This window comes from Podarcis muralis, chromosome 6 (assembly GCF_964188315.1).
Source record: "Podarcis muralis chromosome 6, rPodMur119.hap1.1, whole genome shotgun sequence".
Classification (NCBI taxonomy): Eukaryota; Metazoa; Chordata; class Lepidosauria; order Squamata; family Lacertidae; genus Podarcis; species Podarcis muralis.
In genome coordinates this window covers 95,897,200-95,921,182 of record NC_135660.1, presented here as the reverse complement: position 1 = coordinate 95,921,182, position 23,983 = coordinate 95,897,200, and the positions used below count along the sequence as shown (strand labels likewise).

General features: G+C 44.4%; 1 protein-coding gene across 2 annotated transcripts in view; it reads right to left on the bottom strand.

Moving 5' to 3' along the window:
- Positions 1 to 12,611: 12,611 nt before the first annotated feature.
- Positions 12,612 to 23,983, bottom strand: part of SEMA3A (semaphorin 3A) — a 194,222-nt gene continuing 182,850 nt past the window's right edge. For both annotated transcript variants that reach the window (XM_028728772.2, XM_028728771.2), the window contains 3 exons: positions 23,815 to 23,882; positions 16,715 to 16,857; positions 12,612 to 14,225 (listed from right to left, as the gene is read on the bottom strand). In XM_028728772.2, the coding sequence (XP_028584605.2) occupies positions 13,770 to 14,225; positions 16,715 to 16,857; positions 23,815 to 23,882 (667 nt within the window). In that variant the 3' untranslated portion in view covers positions 12,612 to 13,769. The remainder of the gene's footprint in view (positions 14,226 to 16,714; positions 16,858 to 23,814; positions 23,883 to 23,983) is intronic.

Sequence of the window (23,983 nt, the reverse complement as noted above, 5' to 3'; positions counted from 1 at the left end):
AAATCATATTTCTCCTCCGTTTGATCAAACCTCTTTCTCAAGCCCATAAAGTATGTGCAATATAAGGAAAGAGTTGGCCAAGGCCCATACCACAAGTCATTTCTGCCATGGAACATGATAGCTTTCAAACCAAGTAATCATACCAAATATATGAAAATGTAGAGGACATTCATACACAGACAGAGAGAGAAAGACTTTAATCAAATGACCTGTGGCATAAAGCCTACCTGGCTTGATATTAAATATATTGTCTACAGTACGTATAGCTACAAACACACACACAGTCCTATGATTTATCAGTAGCACATGTGGGCAAACATGTGAAGTAAAATTGTAATATTCTCTGGCCATATCAAAATCTCCATTGCAACCCCACCCTCCCAATATTTCCGTTACCACCATAGCCCAGTTAGGCAAGTGAGATGGGGCTGTTAAACTGGGAACTACAGGGACACGGGGTCTTTATCTGTCTGTTTAAGACCATTTCCAAACTGCTTAATATCATTTTACAAAACCCTGAGTGGTGTACCGCAAGACTCAAATGTAAAATAATTCCATCCACACAAACGTCAAAGGCTCAGCACAGGATCCTAAATTACAAAACAGCAGGGTCCATCTTTAGTTGTCATGGGGATGCCTGAGGCAAGAGGAACATCTTCAGAGGACATCTGAAAAGCAGGCGACTGATGGGGCTTCCCATCTTGCGGGTGCAAGAGAATTCCAAAGGGAAGGAGCAACAACAGAAAAGGCTCTTCCGTGGTTCACCGGCATACAATGGCTTGTAATACCCCGTGCCATTAGTAGCTGAGATTACCTGGGGATCTCTTATCTACCAGGTCTATAATGGGGCAAATAACATCCAACCCTCTAACGCATGGGTAGGCAAACTAAGGTCCAGGGGCCGGATCCGGTCCATTCACGTTCTATATCTGGCCCAAGGACGGTCCGGGAATCAGTGTGTTTTTATATGAGTAGAATGTGTTCTTTTATTTAAAATGCATCTCTGGGTTATTTGTGGGGCATAGAAATTCGTTCATCCCCCCCCCCCAAAAATAGTCCGCCCCCCCCCAAGGTCTGAGGGACAGTGGACTGGCCCCCTGTTGAAAAAGTTTGCTGACCCCTGCGAGTCTAACACTATTGCAATAGCTCAGTCTCCCAAGCAGCTGATATTTGGCAACAGCCCTGGCACTGTATGCAGGCTGTAAGGTCCTCTCTTTTTAAAAGAGGAAGCTGTCCTCTGCCCTTTCACCCTCGCTTCGCTCTTGGTGCACATTCCTGTGTTCCCTCCTAATCCCTCCCGAGCACCTTGCATGGAGAACTTCTCCAGATATAAATAAATATGTGTTTCTGTTCCTGTATTTAATAGATTTATACCCCCCTTTCTCCCTCTACAAAGGGGTCACTCAAAGCATCTGAACAAAAAGCATAGAAGCAACACCAAACTGATCACTAAAACACAAATGAGCAAAACTGACAACAGCAGCAAAAGCACAAAGCACAGCTAATGAGCAACAAAAGGCAAAAGCTTGTCTATAAAGAAAAGTTCTCAATTGCTGGCAGAACACAGATAAAGAGGAAAATAACCTCACTTCATCTCTTTGGGGGCAGGAGATCTACATGTGGGAGACCAGTGCAGAAAAAAGGCCTTTTTGGATGAGTTGGTGATGTGAGCCACTTTTTAACTTTACTCTTTGCAGGCACCTAAAATGCCAATTGTATATGTAAGTTTGTGAGACCAAATTGCACTTCTAGGCTTGCAACAAGATTTGGAGCACATGTTTCTCCTGTCTCCATTTGTATGTTAAATATATAGGAGGATGAGATTCTAGAAGCTGCCTTATAGTCAGCGGCAGCACTGGTCCAGCTGCTTCAGTCCTGTCCACCCCACAGCGGTGGCTCTCTGGGGTTCTCATCCAGCCCTATCTGTGGAGCTCAGGGATCGAACCTGGGACCTTCTGCATGCCAAGCATGTGCTCCACCAGCAAGCCACCACCTTTTCTCTAAACTGTGAATGAAGGAAAGGAGAATGTCTTGGGACTGACCTCCCTCACCCAAGGCTTCGTTTGCCATCCACCGTAATAGCTGGCATTGGCTGTGAGCACTGGGCTCACTAGATGGGCAGCTTGGCTGATGCAATGAAGCAACAACTAATGCACTTACGTTTCCATCAAACTAAATGTCAGGAAAGGAGTTAAAAATAAACTCCAGGCTGGCTTAACATTCAGACCAAGCCTTTTTATGATAGGAAAACGGACTTCTTGGTAATTCAAGAAGCTCTGATTCCTAGAGGTGTTGTTGTGGAAACCCAATTACTCCACGCAGTTTTCCATGGCAGACATACCTGCGTCTTTGAGAGAGGCCACCAAGTGGAGCAACACTCTCATTTGCCACAGCAGAAGATGAGCGTTGCAAATACTAGCATTTTTGCATTTGGGCTGGAAGATATACGACGAGGAAAATCCAGAGTTGAACAGGAGTATAATGTACCTTCTCTCCTTCCCCCGGCCAATCTCTTGAGAAAGTTTCGCCAATGTAATTCTGGAACGCCTTCAGCAAGATCTTATCCCAAGCTCCGAGGGCTTTTTAAAAAGCTACCCTGACCAAGCTCTTGTTTAAATTGGCTCATATCACCTCAAACCACAGATTTATTTGCATCTATAATAGTTCTTCAAGCAGAGAGCTCTGTGATGACCACTCAGCCAATTCTGGTCTACACATGTGGCAGAACGAGGCGCAAACGGGCCTTGGTGCCCTGTGCCCTCAATTTGGTCCTTAGCATAGGCACAGGTTCCATTCGGTCTCAGACATTCTGAAGTTGGATCTTGAACCAGAATTTGATATGCAACTGATACTGAATCTGACGCTGCTTGGGGTTGCCTTTATTGCTCACCTGAATAACAAATAGAATCCTTGGCAGACGGTCTGTGAATCTGACCTCATTTTTTAAATAAAAAAACCCCTAACCACTGCATTCAGCACAGTATAAATGAAGACAGGGGTCACATATGAACAGAACCAGCTATTGCTGTTGCAAATGTAGCACACATTATTATAACAAGTTGCTACACCAGGACCACATAAGAAGATAAAATCTGGATTAGAATGTGGGAGTTCTCGGTTTAGTGACGCTAGACCACTATTCTAAATATAATCAACATGGAAGCGAAAAGCAAACACTTTTGGCTTAGCAAATGGAGAGTTAAAAGAAAAGTGACAGGCTTATATTGGCAGTAATGCACCCCACACTTCCATTAGGTTTACAGGGAATATTTCCATGTAAACAGTCAAGACAGCCAACTTCAAATATTTTGAAGAAATGTTTATTTAACAACTAAATACATGCTAAAAGAAATAATTTACAGCAGCAGTTTCATTACATTCCCTCCCTCTCACTTTTCTCCAGTTTTCTAGTTCCCATCTGAGCTGGAGCAATATAAATACAGAAGTGGCATTGTTTACTTGGAAGGAATGCACCTTGTGGAGCGGACCAGAGCGGCTGTGATGTCGAAGCCACCCTTTTCCTCGCTGGAGGGGCAAGATCTTATGTCTGAGCCTTCTGGCACCACAAGGGAGCCTTGTTGGAGAGCAGTGCTTCTTCACGCGGCACCTCCTTGCTTGTTGAGAAGGATTTCCATCTCTGCTGGCTAATGGGTAGCTGGCAGAGACTGAATTGGTAAACTCATTCAATTGCTCTTGGTAAATATATATTTGTAGAGAGAGGGATTCCTAGCTGAGTGTTCCCATGCAACTATTTTGCTTTGGGTTTTTTTTAATTCATATAGTGACATGATCCACTTTAGCTGTCTGAAACTGTTCACACTTAAGATTGCAGCAGGAAGGAGGTTAATCCAACAGCCTCTCGGAAAAATCTTTGGGTGCTCATTCCATGGTGAGACCCCCCCCCTTAGGTCTGCTCTTTTTATACCATCATAAAAGCAGGATGGGGTGGTGGAGGGGGCAGTTTCTTGGAAGATTCCTGCAGGATCAGGCCAGTGGGGCAGCTATTCCAGCAGCGAGCTCTCACGGTGGCCAACCAGATGTTTGTGGGAGAATGGCAAGCAGAACCTGAGCCCAGGAGCCCTCTCTCTTCCTGGGGTTTCCAGCAGCTGCTAATCAGAAACATTGCTCCCTCATATCGTGGAGCCACAGCAAAGACACCCTGGCTAGTGGCCATTGATAGCTTTCCCCTCCATGGATCTCTCCAGTCCTCTCTTGGACCCATCCAAGTTGGGAGCAAAGCTCCACAGTTGGATTCTGCTTCATGGGATGCCACAAGAGTCCAGAGAGAGGGAGAAAAGCATTTTTCTATCCACTTTGCACAACCAGGCAGCGACAGCCCCAGCCCCAGGGATCAAAGGAAGGAATAAAGACTCTGACGACGTACCGTATTTTTTGCTCTATAAGACTCACTTTTTCCCTCCTACAAAGTAAGGGGAAATGTGTGTGCATCTTATGGAGTGAATGCAGGCTGCGCAGCTATCCCAGAAGCCAGAACAGCAAGAGGGATCACTGCTTTCACTGCGCAGAGATCCCTCTTGCTGTTCTGGCTTCTGAGATTCAGAATATTTTTTTTCTTGTTTTCCTCCTTCAAAAACTAGGTGCGTCTTGTGGTCTGTTGCGTCTTATAGAGCGAAAAATACGGTTATATGGAATTAAAATTAGGCCACAACTTCATTAAACTTCCGAATGTAGGAAGACCTTGGCTTAGGCCTTGGGCGTGTATCCCTCCCAGCCCCCCAGCCAGGGGGAATTGGGGCTCATCAGGGTAAATGGGATATGGGGATGCTCTGCCAGACGTAAGTGTAGCAGGCAGCCCAGCCCATATCCCCGCATGCAGGATAGTTCATTGACAGCCTTTCAGTGTATGGCCAGTGACGCCCATATTAAGAGGGGGACCCTGGAATCGCCGCTGCAGGGGGGTGAGTCACCACTTCATGCCCCACCCCCACCCCCATATAGGGAAGAAAAGACTAAAGGATTCACCAAAGTTGTGACGAATTGCTACGGGGCAGACAAAACCTGCCAATGCAGGAAAATTTCTTCCCGGTCCTTCAACAGCAACCAGTCAAAGACTGTAGCAGTGCCCATTAAACAGGAAGAAAAAAGTTAACCTGCAAACAATAAAGCATTAAACTAACTGTAGCACCATGTGCAATCCCACAAAGGGCACCCACAATGTAAAGTGTGAGTGCTCATTCTTCATAATATGCATTATTTTATGAACTTTTATCATGTCTCGTTTGACTCACCTTTGCTGGAGTGGCTCGATCTTCCACCAGAGGATCTATTATCAAAGGCAGGTTGAGATAAAGAGTGAGAGAGTAAGTTATCCTTATTCCATAGTGGGTGTGTTTAGGATCACAGCTTCTCCATTATCATAGAAACATTGAGCTGTCATTCGTGCTTTTCCCCCAAGAAAAAATTTGTGAGAGCTCACTATGAAGTTGTCACAGTAAGTCGCAGGGCGGCTCGGGGCAGCCCTGAACAGATGCCAGTTTGACAACAGCCGTGTTAACCACCCGCGGAGGTGCTAAAAACTACAGCAAGCCGTCTCCCTAGCTGGTTTGGGGGCTGCTCCTGGTTCTGGTGCCAGTCAGATAAATGTGACCCTCCCTCTCTCATGTGCTTAGATTCAGCTGGATGGTTGGGTGTCTTGGAAAGTTCCTCATGCAAATGCGCACATGTGCAATAGTAGAGGCCTGGCTGGAGAGCTTAAAGTCTGCCGCTGCTACACAGGAGATGGATTAAAGAAGAGGGAATATGAATTGGTCCCTTAGCACGGCTAGGTGCTAGGTCAGGGGTGTTCAATTTTCCCCCGAAGAGGACCTTTTTTTAGGATTGAAGTTGTTGAGGTGTTTTTTGGATTTCCCCCCAAAGTTGTTGACCTTTTGTTAGGGCTGAACGTGCTGAGCTTTTTTTTGGGGGGGGGGGATTTTTGTCCAGGAAATAAACTGCCACAAGGGCCAGTTGAAACTGACAGGCAGGCCAGATTAGGCTCCTGGGCCGAAATTTGGACATTCCTGCGCTAGGTGGAGTCACAGATCTTTTTCAAAGTGTAGACTTGCACATGCTGGCCAGCTTCTGTTTTGACTTCATATGCTTTGGGCTTCTCAAAAGTACGTAAATGCAAGAAGCAGGAGGGGAGCTCTTGCCCACAATGTCACCCCCTTGAGAGGTGCCAGAACTGGTCTCTGGGGTGCTCTGGCTGAAGAAAAGCACTGGCTGTCATGTCATAATTTCCAGAGAGGCAGTCATGTTTAATCTGTTGAGGTAACAACACCACAAAGATTCTTGTTGCATTTGAAAACTACCATCCACATAAGCTCATGCCACAAGACTATGTGTTCTTTCTCTTATCGATGCAGGAGAAAAACTAATAGGAGAACTTTGATGTTCTTGTTGAAATTCAAAACAAGTACAGAGAGTTTGTGGTTACAAATAGTGGGCACTTTAAAGTCCAATGTAGTTCAGTGAGAGAGAGAATCATCTAAGTATGTGCTTAATCCTCAGTGAAATAACAGAGTCATAAAATGTCTTTGGCCTTCAGCTATAACATACCCCCCCTCCCATTTCGTTCTGCTCTTCTCCATAAATTGAACATGAATCTAGTGATGTCTTACTAAACTGCAACAGTGTATGTACAGCTATGTCTGCATTTATCTCAGCAAGGGTATCTTCCAAAATCTCATAGCTACTGGGAATTCATGTTCTTTTGCATAACGTGAAATACTCAGTGTGCACACAGGGCATTGCTCCTCCCACCTGCAAAACAGTCCTTTGCTTAGCAAATCGTATCCTCCATCATGGAGAGCACGCATTGCGGTGAGATCACTTAAACTGCCTCCCTGTTGTGGGGTGGGACTGTTTGGATAGCTACGACTCCTCATTGGTTGCCCTTCAGTTGCTGGGGCAGAAATTTGGCCTGTTGGGTCGTCTGTTGGCTACGAAAAGGCTATTTAAGCTGCTGCACGTCGCTGGGAACTTTCTGTTTCTTGCAACATGCACCAGATCACCTGCCCTCCTACCCTATATTTAGGGTTGTTCTGTTGGCCTGGCTATGCCTGTCTAGGGGTCGTCTGTCTTGGAGCAGGGGCCCGGTAGGAATTTTGCCATTTGGCTGATTGCCTGTTGCCATTTGGTTTTCGCCTACCGTGTAGCAATCGTCACAACTTTGTAAGGTTGGCGGTTAGGCATTGGTTCAATGTTTTGGGGAGGGGACGTGGTTGGCTGTGCCTGCCCCTCCATCGCTGCTGCTAGGGAATTCCGTTAAAGGAATCCAGGGGCTCGACTTGCTTTTGCCCAAACCCTGACAAGGGGCTAGGACCACACAGGAGCCCCTGGGAGCATCTGGGGTGAGCTGTGAGACTGAAGCCAGTTTCGTGTTCCCCCAGGATGCTTTCCCTTACTGACCTCTGGTGGTGCCCAGTGTCAGTCCTGTTCCTGCCACTGTGCAGGTTCAGATAGTCTGGAACCAATGCCTAAGCAACCACTCACATGCTGTAATCAATAAAGTTGTGGCCAAAATTTAATGCCCCAAACCTTAAACTAAAATCTGTGTCTATTGTGTCTTCATTTGGGGGTGGTTTTGGGGGTCTTCACACACAAATACTCAGTGTGCACACAGGGCATTGCTCCTCCCACCTACAAAACAGTCCTTTGCTTAGCAAATGTTTGGAAGCTCCAGCGCATGCTTGCATGTGCTACCTGACTGCCAACAGTGATTGTGGGAAAGAGACAGGGTGTGCGCAAATCATTTCTGCACATGCATTGTTCTCTTGGATCTGCGCTAGCAGATTCAGTTAGCTGCTGTGAGAGGGAAATATACCTTGTGTCTGATGAACAGGGGCGGTTCTGGTCCAGGGATGCAGAATTCTTCTGAGTCTAGGCAGGCGCTCCTTCCTGTTAACCCTTCTTTAACTTGTTCATCAAGAACAATTCTAGCTGATTAATCTTTGAGGGTTAATTTTAAGTGGCAAATATAAATAACTTGCACTGAAATGGCATCCATGGCTCTGGCTGCTGTTATCCATAGGGAATTAGAAAGAAATTAAAAGACAGCTTTCACTCATGACATTCTAACTGATATTATACTTCAGCATCTCCAAAAAAAAGACACCAATATAGAGGCCTGGGCAACATGCCTGTTTATTTAAACTACCAGTGTAACACTAGGCCTGAATACTCTGAGGAAAGTCCCTTTGAGTTCAGTGGGGTTTGACTGAAGTCTGCGGGACTTACTTTCAAATAGGTCTGTGCCAGACTGTGCTCTAAGTGAGTCAAGGAATACCTCAATTACAGTGGTACCTCTGGATAAGAACGGGATCCGTTCTGGAGCCCCATTCACATCGTGAAGCGAACGCAACCCGCTTCTGCGCATGCACGTGACGTCATTTTGTCCGTCTGCGCATGCACAAACGGCAAAACCCAGAAGTAACGCGTTCCATTACTTCTGGGTCACCGCGGAGCACAACCCGAAAGCACTCAACCTGAAGCAACTTCAACCTGAGGTATGACTGCAGTTTCATGGCAGATGCTAAATCAACTAAAGCTGAAATCCTTTATAGAACTTTTTTTATGTATGCAACAACAGCAGCAAGAATACTGATCGCAAAGTATTGGAAGACACAAGATTTACCCACACTGGAAGAGTGGCAGACGAAGGTGATTGAATATATGGAATTGGCAGAAATGACTGGCAGAATCCAAGACTAGGGAGAAGAATTGGTGGAAGAAGACTGGAAGAAATTTAAAGACTATTTGCAGAAATACTGTAAAATTAATGAATGTTAAAATGATGTTGGATTGAAAATAAGTGGTATTGGTAATAAGATTAACAAGAATATGCAAATATGGATTGATAATGGATGAAAATATATAGTTATAATAGGCTAAGATATAGAGTAAAGATAATTGAAAGAGGGTAGGGATTTGCTGAAATGTCTTTGTGAATGGGAATACAAAAAGGGGAGGTGAGAGGAGGTCAAGGAAACAAGTAAATGAGCCCAAAGATATTGAAAAATGGGTATGTTTTCTTTTTAAATTTCTTTTTTTCAGCTATCTGTTTTTTGTATTTTGTATCTTTTTTATTCTTTTTCCTATGTGTGTTTTTTTTAGTTTGTTAATTGTTGTTATCATTTTTTCTATTTTGTAAACATACGTTTTCTTTTAGTAAAATTTGAATAAATATCTCTTAAAAAAATAAATAAAGCTGAAATCCTTTAACTGGTTGGCAGCTCTAGCTTAAAAGGCACCTTTGAAATGAAAGAAACAGAAATTGGGTGGTGATGATGAGACAGCTAAACGGTTAGATGGAATTATTTAAAATATGCCTTTTTGTAATTCTGAGAAATGGGAGGACTAAAAAGAGGCCTGAATGGATAAAAGAACTATATGGAAAGCATTTGATGATGAATTAGTATCCCACATTTCTGTAATCTTGGTTAAGTGTTATAACAACAGTTTGGATAGGGAAATAATGGTTTGTTTTATTTTTTAAAGTTCTTAGATGTAGTAATGTCTGTGGCACAACTGTGTACTATTGCAGTTCAAGGGAAAGATGGGGAAATCCTTAAGGAATGGTGTGGCCACACAAATAGCAGTTTTATAGCCTGAAAACTAAAAAGGAAATGGAAAGTAAGTGTGTCTATGAGAAGGTGTTTTAACGGAATGGGGGAATTGCAGAAACATGCAAACGAAGGGGGGGGGGGCAAATCGCAAAATAAGTTATTGCTAGCAAGAGCTTTTGCGAAGCCTTGAGAAAGATTTATGCCAGTATTTTTTGATGTTGGAGAAAGAACATGTAAGGCAGAAGAGGGAACTCTTTTACAGGGAAGGTAGCCTGTTAAGACCATGATTAATTCTTACTTCTATTGTCACAGTTTTGGATTTGATGATTAGTAATATTAATTATTAGGGGACGTGGGTGGTGCTGTGTTGTTAAACCACTGAGCCTAGGACTTGCCGATCAGAAGGTTGGTGGTTCGAATCCCCACGACGGGGTGAGCTCCCGTTGCTCGGTCCCTGCTCCTGCCAACCTAGCAGTTCGAAAGCACGTCAAAGTGCATGTAGATAAATAGGTACCGCTCTGGTGGGAAAGTAAACGGCGTTTCCGTGCGCTGCTCTGGTTCGCCAGAAACGGCTTAGTCATGCTGGCCACATGACCCGGAAGCTGTACGCCGGCTCCCTCAGCCAATAAAGCAAGATGAGCGCCGCAACCCCAGAGTCGTTCACAACTGGACCTAATGGTCGGGGGTCCCTTTACCTTTAATATGCACGTAGATAAAAGACAGCAGTGTCATTCATGCATCTGGGGCCTCATTTTGGCTTTTTCTGGGCGCAGGTTTGACTAGAGCAAGACACAAATGTTGAACGTAGGGGCCAGGGATCCCTTTACACTTCCACCTCCAAGTTTCCAAAACCCTTTCATCAGTGCACAATTTCGGTGTTGGCTGGTTGACAATTTTTAGGCATTTATTAAAACTGGGATAAAGTGGAAGATCATGTTCTAAAATAACTGATTATGGAGGTAATTAATTGAATAGTTCAAACTGGAGGTATGGCTGTACTTTCTATTCAGTTGGATCAAGTATGTTCAGATTCCAGTTTAATATCTGTGCAGACTTGTTTGCTTCAGGCAGAAAAACTAGGAAAGTACTAAAGTTTTAGCACTTGCTTAAATGCCAGTGAAGTCAAATAAAATTGATTGAACATAAGAGTTAGCAAAGAAGATAGAAATCAATGTCTTCTTTAAAACTGGGTAGAGAACTTCTTTACTGATTGAGCATCATTAGAATACAAATAACCCACTTTAGCAGAAAAAAAGCATTGGTGCGACAAAAGGATTTGAATTGCCTTCGTGAAAGAATGTGTTTGTTATATAGACTTATATTTACTGCATTATGAGTCATAGGGAAAATGGATTATGGAGTGTCATAAAGTCCATCTGATGGGATTGTATTGATTTATAAAACTGTACTTGGCAAACAAGAATGCTTGCCAGTGCACATTTTCTTCTGCAGTATTAAATAGATCAACCTTACCCAATGGTTGAAATGGGAATGAAGGGCCATTGTGTGAGTGGGGCAGGCGAGTGAAGGAATGGGGACCACTCTGAAGTACGCCAGGTGGGTGCAGAGCCCAGGAGACTCCAGAGGGCAGCTCCCACCATTTCCTCCCTAGGCGTAGGAAGAGACCAGCCATGCCACCGATCTACCAAGAAGCCAGTATAGGGGCAGCATGGGGTGGTTTTGCCCAGGAGGCAGCAGATCTGGCCTGCAAGGGGCAGTGTAGCAGTGGCAGTGGGCAATGTATTCCTTGGAGGCTGGATCTGCTGCTCTTGTGGATCCTGCCACCTGAGATGGTCACCTCACCTTGCCTGGTGCGTGGGATAGCCCCACATACTACATGTAATCTATGCACCCTGAATTCTCCTCTGCTGTACCCTCCTTTTTCTAAAATAGCATTTGAAATCTGCCAACATGTTCTATAGCCTGTCTATCCTCACAACAACCCTGTAAAGTAGACCCTAGATCCAGTACTAGCACCTTAGCGACCGACAAATTTATTGTGGTGTAAGCTGCCTTGGGCTGGAAACTTTTTCATCAGATGCACCATTCTTGGTAAGCCATGGCAGTTTATGCAATATTACATGACTTGACGATCAGAAGGTTGGCGGTTCGAATCCCCGTGATGGGGTGAGCTCCTGTTGCATGCTCCCTGCTCCTGCCAACCTAGCAATTCAAAAGCATGTCGAAGTGCAAGTAGATAAACAGGTACCGCTCCAGCGGGAAGGTAAATGGCATTTCCGTGTGCTGCTCTGATTCACCAGAAGTGGCTTAGTCCTGCTGGCCACATGACCCGGAAGCTGTACGCCGGCTCCCTCAGCCAATAAAGCGAGATGAGCACCACAACGCCAGAGTCGGCCACGACTGGACCTAATGGTCTGGGGTCCCTTTACCTGTACCTTTTTTAAGGTGCTGCTGGACTATTATATTGTTCCTAATGTAAAACCACGGCTAGTTGGAAATTATGGGAATGCAAAAGCTGGATGTAGATGGCACAAATTTGCCCATGGAAATAAGTTTGCCAATACCAGTAGGGATAACTAAATAGGGATAAGAGATCCCATATCCAGTAATGAAATATTGCAAAATCCATTCTACTTGTGAGTGCATTCTGTACTGCATATATCTGTGTGGGCTTGTGTGTATGTGTGTACACAGTCTTTTGGTACCCCTGTTATTCTCTGGATAAAGGTCAACACTTTGCTAATCCAGCAGTTTTCAGACCTTCTACTTTGGGGGCATTATTTTCACATCAACTTGAATGCCCTGGAGGCTCTGTTGCATCAAAGAGATTCTGGGGCATGTTCCAATTTGTGTTGTCCACACAACCACTTGGCCCAAGTCCGTTAGGCTTTATGCTTGCTTTCTGTGTCATACATACCCAATATTACCCAGGTGCAGCTCTTCTCATTGAGACACCCTAGACATCTCCAAAGAATACCAGGCACTGCCAGAATGCCATCTGAAAACCACGACATTGAATGTATGAGCAGGTCAGATGGATTTTGCATCTTACAGTGTTGAGTTTTTGCCATCCACATAATGAGGTCATGAGCAGAGGAGATATTTTAATGCTATTCACAGTCTTTTGAAATTAAAAATAAAATATACAGCTTAAGTCAACCAAGTTTCCCTTCATTGCTTCAATCCATTTCTGTTTGTATCAAAGTATTATACAAGCTGAAGTCTTTCATACTGAACAATCAGGGAGGAAAAAAAAGAAAATCTGTCCATGCAATACAGACTCTTTTGCCAGAAAAAAAAAACTTGGTTTGGAAGGATAAATCAGGTTGGAAGTTACTCATCATAGAGAATGTCTGGCAAGGAGCTGAGTTTGCTGACTGTGTTGAACAAATGTTTGATAACAGACATTGAAAATCGAGCAACAGAAACCTTTGTTTTCCCTATTTAAAATAATTAAAAATTAGAATATTAGAATATTGTCAGACAAAAGCCTATTCTATTTCCTCCCCCACCCACCCACCAAGAGCTATCTTTGACTGCATATTGGTTGTGGTACATTTAAATAATTGTTTTAATAAAATACATCTTTAGGTCAAAGGTTAGGGGTGTCATCAGTAGTAGGTCAGAATGTTCCACTTGCTGCTGCTTCAGATAATTAATGGTTCATGGCGCTCCGACTTCAGTAAGCAATCAAGCACAGTATTGATTTCCTTCTTCCAGTACATATCTAAACAAGAGGACTTGTAGACCAGAAAGGGAGGGGGGGGGACAAAAAACAGTCATGTGTACAACCAAGTGGGAAGGTGGTCATCAGCTGGATAAAGGTCCATCCAAGTTTTTAGGTAAGTTCAGGAAAATTAGCATGGCTGATGAGAGCTGTTCTGCACCTCCCTCTTTTATTCCTTTTCAAAATGGCAGAATGGCAGGTGACAATTTTATACCTCAAGTCCAAAGGGGATTGCTGAGAGAGCCTTGCTGCAGATCCCATGAAACAATAAGTTAGTTTCGGAACAAGCTTATGTCCCCAAAATGCTGGAGAGTAGAGGGTCAGTGGTTTGTGTTTCTTTTAACAAACAAACTGGGTTCATTTCAAACAAGATGGAAATTGTTTGAGCCTCCTAGCTCTTTGTAAACATCCACATAAAATGCCATGGGGAAAGTTCACGTATATTGCATTTTATTTCCAGTTATCTTGTCTATGCAAGTTTCTACTTGGATGAAGTTCCTAGAGGTAACTGTAGCTCAGACACTCCGTGGCGCCCTCTCAAACTCATGGGTCCTCCTATTCCTGCCTTTCTTGTTCTCTTGTAGATGCTTCCACTTGTTTGTGTTCACCTGGGCATTGGCGGGCCTCTGGCGCCGTTGTTTGCGGTCCCTTTTCCACACCTGCTCACAAAACTCATCCATGGTGTTAAGGTTGGGGTGGTTGATGAGCTGCATGAAGTCCCTGTACCAGACCTTCTGGCTTGGGGTCATGCTGTTAGAAGCTTCCTTGATCTTGGAGGTATCTCCCTCCTCCTCTTTATGAAGCAGCTCTTCAAGGTGCTCCGTGTCGATGATCTCCAGGGTCACCTTGAGGAGGGTTTGCATGAAGCCGTGCTCCACAGCGTGGCAGAAGTAAATGCCCGAGTCCTTCCGCTGCAAGCTCCGCAGCAGTAGACCTTGCTCTGTCCGGATCAGGCGATCATCTACTTTGATCTGTCAAGGAGGCAAAGAAAGGGGTCACTGTTCTCAATAGTCATAGAATCATAGAATCATAGACTCATAGAATCATAGAGTTGGAATAGACCACAAGGGCCATCGAGTCCAACCCCCTGCCAAGCAGGAAACACCATCAGAGCACTCCTGACATATGGTTGTCAAGCCTCTGCTTAAAGACCTCCAAAGACGGAGACTCCACCACACTCCTTGGCAGCAAATTCCACTGTCGAACAGCTCTTACTGTCAGGAAGTTCTTCCTAATGTTTAGGTAGTCCTCTCCGGCTCTCTCACAAAGCCTCAACACTGTGTGCCAGCATCGCGTAGCACACTTGGATAGCAGAGGACCAGGATTTGAAACTGTACTCAGCCATGAAGCTCAATGAACAAGACTTTAGGTGACTTAGCCTCAACTACCTAACAGAGGTGCTTTGATATAAAAACAGAATGCTACTCTAAGGTTTTTTGGAAGGGATGGGGATCCAAATATGATAAACACCGTGCTCTCTGAAACCAGTCAAGAACTCGGTAAAACAACCAAGCATATTATGAGGCTGTTTGCCCTGAAATGGAATTTCCAGCACACCTCGTCGTATGTTACAGTGTTCAGAAATGGAGAAAAAAATGTTACAGGGCAGGAAAAAAATGTTAGGATTTCAAATGGCTACAAAAATGAATCTATGGGAATCAAGGCATGCAGCTTCTTCCCACTTCGAAAGTTTAATCGGAGCTTAGGAGATGTGGGGCAAGAGTTGGCGTCCTCTGGTCCAAATCTAGATCTCTAAGTGAAACCATGTCTCCCACCTCCCCACTGCCAATGAAGAAACAAAAGAACTTTTCAGCCACAGCTTATGTAGTAATGGTACCTGGCCAGAGATCATTTTGGGATACACGGTCTAGTGAAGATACCTGCCTGCCATCTTCCATTTCTTTGCCAAAGGTGTAGGGGTGTGTGTGTGTGTGTGTGTGTGTGTGTGTGTGTGTGTGTACATTTATAAATAATACATACACAGGCACAAACACTGGCTGCAATCCTGTGTACACTTACCTGAGAGTAAGTCCCACTTAACCCAGTAAGCATGATTCTGAGTGAACATGTGAAGGATTGCACAAATGATAAAAACCACCAGCTTTATCCATGTGGCTAAAGAAGGGCAAATGCCAGATGCTATTTTGTACCATGACGGGTCTTATAGAGTATGCTCTATTCTTCCCACCCCCATTTTTTTTGGGGGGGGGGGACACCCAACCCTCAAATAATGAGCTTTTAGAAACTTAACTATACAAAACCTCTAGCTGTGAATAAAATATGCCCCTTGGATTCTTCATGCAAAATAACATTTAACTGTCTCTTTCTTTCTTTCTTTCTTTCTTTCTTTCTTTCTTTCTTTCTTTCTTTCTTTCTTTCCTCTCCCCCACCCTCAGGTGGCGTCTAGCCAGCAGGGGAAAGGTTATTCTGTTAAAAATGAGGTGATGAAGTGGCCTTCCAGACTTGTAGGATGTCTACATTCCTACTAATCCCCCAGAGCACCTGGGGAAATGAAAAGCACAACCATATTATTATATAGGTAACTGCGCAAGGGCAGGAGCGGGGACACCAAACTCCTCACTTAACCATTTCCGTCTATAACGGCCAGGAAAGCTTTTTGTTTCCATGGGGATTACTTCAGAAGCTAAGCATCCTCATGAGGGTCTTAGGGCCTCTTTGTTGCTGCTGCTGCAAGGTGCAAGGATGGCGCAGATTGAGGATACGGGAAAGACATTGCTTTGAGCTCCTGAAGTGAAGATCATCATGGAAGCAAAAAAACAAATGACCACCATGGAGGAATTTTAAGAGCTTACACTAACAATGGGTTTAGCACAGCAGCTGAGTCCCTGAGCTCAAGCTATTTACCTCATAAGGATGGGAGAGTCTGGCTCTCTAGACATCTTAAAGCTGGTGCCCATCTAATCACTGTTCCTTCTGAGGTAAATATTGGGGCTTGCGGCAGGGATATAGAAGCTGCCACCTCCCAAATGCCTCCACAGTCTCTCCTAAAACTGGCAGGTTTGGAAACAGCCCAATTTCTTTGAGATGTTTCCACACCCAACTCTTCTGCTTTCTTAGGGGGGAAAGTGAGCAAGAAGCAGGGTGGGGGGTAGGAATAAAACTACAAACTTGTGCCTTGGTCATTTCAGACAGAAGATGGGGCCCCACAAAACTGAATTTTGCTTTATTTCTATTTATTTTTTAAAGGGCCCAGCAACATGTCAAGGAGGAGAAAGCTAGGCTATAGCCTTTCTCCCTGACATCTCATCTATGTAGAAGGTTTTTTTTTGGGGGGGAGGGGTGTTGTTGTTGTTGTACGCAGGAGCATTTAATCATGTGAGTCCTGCTGCTACAGCCTGAAGTGAGACCTATGGGTCCCAGATTCTTGAGAACCTGGCCAGAGAGACTGAACACGCTTTTGAACCAGAAACTCCTGGGATGCACTTTCAAGAGCTCATACCTCTTCCTTTCGGTCATCGTTTTGCTTCTGGAATTGCCAGTAGACCAGAGCACGCTGAGATTTGGGGCTGCATTCCAGGAAAGTGCTGCTGTTCTCCACTCCGTAGATGATCTTCTCTTCCAGCCCATGTCCACTTGGGTTATCTGCAGGGAACAAGGAAGGAAAAACAAGGACATCTGAATGTTACTAGAAGAACTGAACGTCAGGCCCTGGATTGACTCTGCCCACCCAGGCTGGCCGCTGCATGCTTCTGGGCAGGAAGGAGTAGAAAAGGCTTTCTGGTCCAGCTGAGACTTTCTTGACCAATGAAGACATCAGGTGCGCCCCTGACTTTGGAGACGTGCTGCAGCACAGTGGGACAGCTTGGCAGGCACAAGCTACTACATTCAATCCTAGGCATCTCCAGGGATGAGAGAGACAGCCACCTCAAACCCTGGAAAGCCACTGCAGATCAGAGCAGGTGATATGGAACTGGCAGTCTGACTCAGGATATGTACAGATTAGCGGTTCAAAACACAGCAGCGCTGTTTCCCCGTCTACATGTCAATTTGCATTAGCCTGCTGCTGGTGTGTACACCAGAGCGGGGATGTCTCCACCTGATGCACGTTACCTGCTTGGCTTCCCCACCCCTGCAGTGGCGTAGCGTGGGTTGTCAGCACCCGGGGCAAGTAATTTGCGCCCCCTAACCCGTGGATTTTCGCCCCCTAACCCGTGGATTTGCGCCCCCTAACCTGTGGATTTGCCCTAACCCCAGATGTTGCGCCCGGTGCGCCCGGCCTCCACTGCACCCCCCACGCTACGCCACTGCACCCCTGCAACCTCCCCAGCTGTCACCTGTGCATGGACAGCGACTGTCTCAAATGTATACACCTTGGCTGAATGGAACATGGCTGAGTTTCCCTTTCGGGTTGAAGCTGGTTTGTGGGAAACCATCTAAAACAGTAATATTTCTCAATAAACAACAGGGAAATGTCATGTGTAGACCAAATCCTGAGCCAGCAGGGGGAGTAGACTGGAGCCAGGGGAAAAGACAACATGTGCACAGCCTCCGGGTCATGTATCTTCCTGGTCTTGCCTCTTCTTCAGTCCTGACTCGCTCTTTGGGCCCAGCTATTGGCTTGTCACTGAGTTTCTGGTCCTGGGTCACCTCAGGCTGACATGGTCCAGCCCTGACCTTCCTGAATTTGTGTCCCAGAAGGGAGAGGGGAGTGCATGATCCCAGAGGATATTTTAACTCATTTATGTATTACTAAACCATCAGGAATGACTGCACTTGTCCTAAGCATGCTCTTTTCTTAAATGGGAGTCAATTCTATTAAAAACAAACAAAAAAACCCCCACATACTTGGGCATTAATTAATTATTATATGACAAAGATTTTTAAAAACAAATATATTAATTCATGGCACAAGTTGACTCACTTTATCCCTTAGCTTCATTTCATTGGCTTAAAAGATGAGTTATTTTTCAAATGGGTGAACAAGTTTTCAATAGTTTGGGTGTGGTGTCAGAAGATCTAATTGTGCCTCAAGAGGTCTATGATCTACTTCAACATAAAGCCATAAAATGTAAGGCTTTCAAAAATAAAATAAAATACCGAAGTGTGTTTAGGTTATATGGCACTGCAGTTTGCTGTTGCAGCTGTTAATGACCAGAAATCTTGTTTTTGTGGAAACATTATTCAATTAATCATTTCCTCTTGTAAGCTGTAATAATTTATGGAAACATAACAAGCCTAATAAACCAGACCTTGCGGACGAGTGAAAGAAAGTGAAATAAATTACTTCCTTTTTGTAACAACATTGTTTTCAAGTTATCCATCAATTTGCAAGAAATGTTGGCTTGCCTTTGGATTTATATGGCAGTTGCTTCTGCTGCAGCACCACAAAGGCATTAAGGTCTACGATTTCAAGACTTCATTTTAATTGCCCCCTCCTTTTAAAATGGGATTTAAATTGCAATGGCCCAATAACTATTGGGAGCAAATACACAAGAAAGGATAAGCAAAAACAGAAAGGCTGTTTTACACCGCGTGCTGTATGTTTTTCTACTTGCGAAATAGGTTGCCCAAGAAGCAGGATAATTACCTCCTTACGCCAAAGCCTGAAAACTGCTTCCGAGTCCACAATACTAGCCCTCTTGGGCAAACATTTTGAAAAGGTGTTAATGTTAATTTCCCCTCTGCTCCTGGCTCTTAGGCTGCCACAGAGGGCATATTGTTAGACAAGAGCCCAGGAAAATAAATGGATTACTCTAAAGTGAATCATGGGATTGCTGAACATTTTTTGCAATGCAACAGGCAACACAGCCCAAATGCCCAAGGGGGTTTAGATCACGCAAGGTTACAGTGGTGCCCTGCAAGACGAATGCCTCGCAAGACGGAAAACCCGCTAGACGAAAGGGTTTTCCGTTTTTGAGTTGCTTCGCAAGACGAATTTCCCTATGGGCTTGCTTCGCAAGACGAAAATGTCTTGCGAGTCTTGCCATTTCCCCCCCGCTCCCCCCCTTTTTCTAAGCCGCTAAGCCGCTAATAGCCTTTTAGCAGCTCAGCTGCTAAGCCTTTAATAGCCGCTAAGCCGCTAAACCGCTAAACCGCTAATAGCGCTAATCCGCTAATGGGCTTGCTTCGCAAGACGAAAAAACCGCTAGATGAAGAGAATCGCGGAACGGATTCTTTTCGTCTTGCGAGGCACCACTGTACTTTGATTAAGATTGGTCTTTTTGGTGGGTGGGGGGGTTGCTTGAGGTTCAGAATCTTTACAGAACCCCATTTTTGTTTGTTTGTTCTAGAAATGAGGGATATGTGACTAAGAGCCTCTTGCGGTGTAATCCATTGTCAAGTCTTGTTTGACTTCATGTTGGCTGTGCACTAATCTAGCAAACAAAAAGCTGTTTGCTAAACGGTGGTGCCAAAAGGAAAAAAGCTGGCAGGCCAGTTGCTCTGATGTTGACACAGGAATCGTACATTAACAACATGCAGCCATCCAGATGCGTGTGTGTGGGTGAATAAAATGAATTATTGCCACCCAGCTTGTAAAAATGCAATATCAAGTCATCAACAGACACCAAATCAATAAGAAATGAATTGTTCAGGTTTTCTTTTCTCTTTGGGTTGTGATAACTTGATTCTCAGCAAGTAAATGGAATACTCCCTCAACAGGTGGATGAGCAGAACGACTTTTGAGTTTCATCTTAGGAATGGTTCTACTTTAGAAGCATTGTGTCAGGGGATTGGAATAAACAGCAACACGGAAAACTTCATTTCTAATGGCAGTAGAACAGAGTCTTATTGGGCTGTGTACGCACTACAACTTTAAAGCACATCCAGAGCACATTCTCTCCCTCTTAAGAATTATGGGCCCAATAGTTTGTTAAGGGTTGCAGGGAACTGTGACTTTGTGGTGGAGAAACTACAGTGACCAGATTTCTTTGAGTGGGTGGGAAGTGTGCTTCAAGCGTGCTTTAAAAATATTGTGTCTACACAAGGCCTGGCTGTCTGCCCATTCCTGTTTACTCTGCATCCAGTGTGCTCCCTCTCTTGGTTTGGGAAGTGGTGTTTGCAAGACATTAGCCACAATCCATATCTGTGGTGCTGGAGGAGACTCTTGAGAGTCCCATGGACTGCAAGAAGATCAAACGTATCCATTCTTAAGGAAATCAGCCCTGAGTGCTCACTGGAAGGACAGATCGTGAAGCTGAGGCTCCAATACTTTGGCCACCTCATGAGAGAAGACTCTGTGGAGAAGACCCTGATGTTGGGAAAGATGGAGGGCACAAGGAGAAGGGGACGACAGAGGACGAGATGGATGGACAGTGTTCTCGAAGCTATGAACATGAGTTTGACCAAACTGCGGGAGGCAGTGGAAGACAGGAGTGCCTGGCGTGCTCTGGTCCAGGGGGTCACGAAGAGTCGGACATGACTAAACAACAACAAAGAATATATCTATCCTGTATCTGTCTTGCGTTTTTTTCTATTGCCTGCACATGAAGGATTATCTAGTCAGACTCTATGTCTAGCATAAAACCAGGAATAGCTGTATCTCTCCAGTAGAGGGCAGTGCTGCATAAGATCAAAAGCTGAATTTTCCACTCCTGTACTGTACTGGAATGTGAATAATTGGCGAACTGGGGGAAATGGTTTATGTCCCATCCTGTGCCTGGCCTGGGAATTTTAAATCAATAACCATATACTTTATAGTGCTCCTTAACTGCCCCAATACAAGCAGAATGAAGAGAGACAAGCAGCTATCAATCAACAAACAGAGTGAACAACTGTTGCACCAACACAAGGTTGCTGGTTGGTTTAACCAACTCGTCCCAGTTAGGCTGCAACCCGCTAGGCTCACTTTCCTCATTGAATTCAGTGGACTTGCTTCTGAGTAGGCGAGCACAGAACTGCGCTGTAAGTGATTTTACACAGCCTAGGACCCTCGTACCTACGGGACTGCCTCTCCCGGTATGCCTCATGGAGGACCTTAAGATCCATATATAGCAACACCCTAAAGGTCCCAGGTCTTAAGGAAGTCAGATTAGCCTCAACCAGAGCCAGGGCCTTTTCAACACTGGCCCCGGCCTGGTGGAACGCTCTGTCTCATGAGACCAGGGCCCTGCGGGATCTGATTTCTTTCCGCAGGGCCTGTAAGACAGAGTTGTTCCGCCTGGCCTTTGGCTTAGAATCAGTTTGATTCCTTCCCCCTCTTTCTTTTTCCTTTCTCCTCCTGTGAAGAGGCTGCATCTCAATGTTTTAATGTATTTTTAATCTTGGTTTTTTTAAAATTGTATTTTAATCAACTTGTTTTTATTATTGCTTGTTAGCCGCCCTGAGCCCGGTCTTGGCTGGGGAGGGTGGGGCATAAATAAAAATTATTATTATTATTATTATTATTATTATTATTATTATTATTATTATTATTATTACATGGCTTGGTGCCAAGCAAGCTCGTTTCAGAGGGGACCATCTTCCTTGTAAGGTGGTGGACAAGGGCATTTCTTCCTCCAGAGAGGAAGGTCTAACTGCATCATTCAGTCCCCCACCCTTTGCAGATAGGAATGGTGGAAGTTCAACATGCATTGCAGAAGGCTGGCGTCAACAGAGCCTACAGACATGCAATGCCTCTTTCAATGCCTGGTCGGGCCACTGTCCTATGCAGCCCAGAAACACCCTCTCAGAAGAGCAGCATCACTCCAAGATTTCATGCAGAGATCTTTCCCATCCTTGCCTCCTTTTCACTGGAGTTGCCAGGAGTTGATGCTATGACCTTCCTTCTGCAGGCAAAGCACGTGAAGGAACTTTGCCACTTCCTAGTTTTCCATCAGGCAGTGGGGCTCATTTTAAAGTTAGCGTTATGGCTGAACATAATGAACTGCTTATACATCATTTCTTCATCATGGGCTGCAAATCAGCCTAACTCCTTAATAATGCAGAAATCAGGCAGCTCTAAAGCAACATCTTGAGCAGTCAGGACGGCATTTTGGCCCCGTGAAGAAAATTCACAAAACATTTATGAAAATTACTAATACTCCAGCCATAAAAAGGTGAAAAACTCTGGCTTTGGGGCTACAATACTCTGGTTATACCACCTTAACAAAGTACAAGACTTTTGTAAAGGTAAAGGGACCCCTGACCATTAGGTCCAGTCGTGACCGACTCAGGGGTTGCGGCGCTCATCTCGCTTTATTGGCCGAGGGAGCTGGCGTACAGCTTCCGGGTAATGTGGCCAGCATGACCAAGTCGCTTCTGGTGAACCAGAGCAGCGCACGGAAACGCCGTTTACCTTCCCGCCGGAGTGGTACCTATTTATCTACTTGCACTTTGATGTACTTTCAAACTGCTAGGTTGGCAGGAGCAGGGACCGAGCAACGGGAGCTCATCCCGTCATGGGGATTCGAACCGCCGACCTTCTGATCGGCAAGTCCTAGGCTCTGTGGTTTAACCCACAGCGCCAACTAAGGCAACTGAATAAAGCAGGGGCCCATACCCAGCATGTTTACTCACTGAATTCATGTTCCCAGATATGCATAGAACTGCAGCAACTGAATGGACTTACTCCTAAGTAAACATAAACCATTTCTCCACAATGTAATCCAGTTTGCATTTATTAACCAAAAGATACATACAAAATTGCATGTATTAGGGAAAAGCATGCAAGGAAAAATAAGTTTATTAGTAAAATGAATGAGCAAAATTTTAGTAAGGTGTAAATTAGGGCACAAACAGTCCTGTCACTTACAGCACAATAGTACCGGTAAGTGTGTCTACTCAGAAGCAAATTCTTCATCTTCAATAGGAGTTATTCCTACATAAGTATATCATAGAATCATAGAATTGTTGAGTTGGAAGGGACCCTGAGGTCATCTAATTCAGCCCCCTGCAGTGCAGCCATCACAATCAAAGCACTGCAGCTTTAGGCTACAATTGTACACACATTTACTTGAGAGCAGGGCTTTTTTTTCTAAAAAAATGTTTATGGGTACTCTCAGGGCCGGATTTAGGTTTGATGAGGCCCTAAGTTACTGAAAGTAACAGGGCCCTTTATATGTCCAGCTGTCCTTTGTCAACAACAAATTGTCGCTGTTTTTTGTGTGTTGACTATATGCTATATGGTACTTTATGGACCTAATAGGTATCTAAAGCCATTTGCCACTGTTGCTGTGTGTAGGTTTTATTTTATTTGTTTTTTATCTTATATTTTGGAAATGTACATCCATTTTTTTCCCTCTTTAAATTTTTTGGGGCCCCCAAGAGAGTGGGGCCCTAAGCTATAACTTATTTCGCTTATATGTAAATCCAGCACCGGGTACTCTCATTTTTACTCAAGAAAATCACCATTTTATAGTTCAGATTGGGGAAAAATAAATACAGTAAATGGACAAAAGTACAAAGATTCACAAAATGTTTAGGGGTATGCGTCCCCCTGCGTCCCTCCCCCCAGAAAAAAGCACTCCTTTTGAACTCAGTGGGCTAGACTTCCAAGTAAGCATACATTGGAGGCTGTTATGCTTGTTTTCCTAGAGGTAAAGAGGAATAGATTTGCTCTGGTTCCATTCCTGACCCTTTCCTTTGGCTGAGTAAGGATCATGTAATGATCAAGCGTCTTACCATGATGCTGTAAGTCAGAGCAGTGAGTCAGAGGGTCACCATTTCGGATATCTTGTCGTCTAGTGCGTCTAAAGGAAACATATTAGAGAAACCAGTAAATCTCCATTGCATTCATTCACTGTATTTTTAAATATATATAAAAGACAAACCTAGACAACATCTTAAAAAG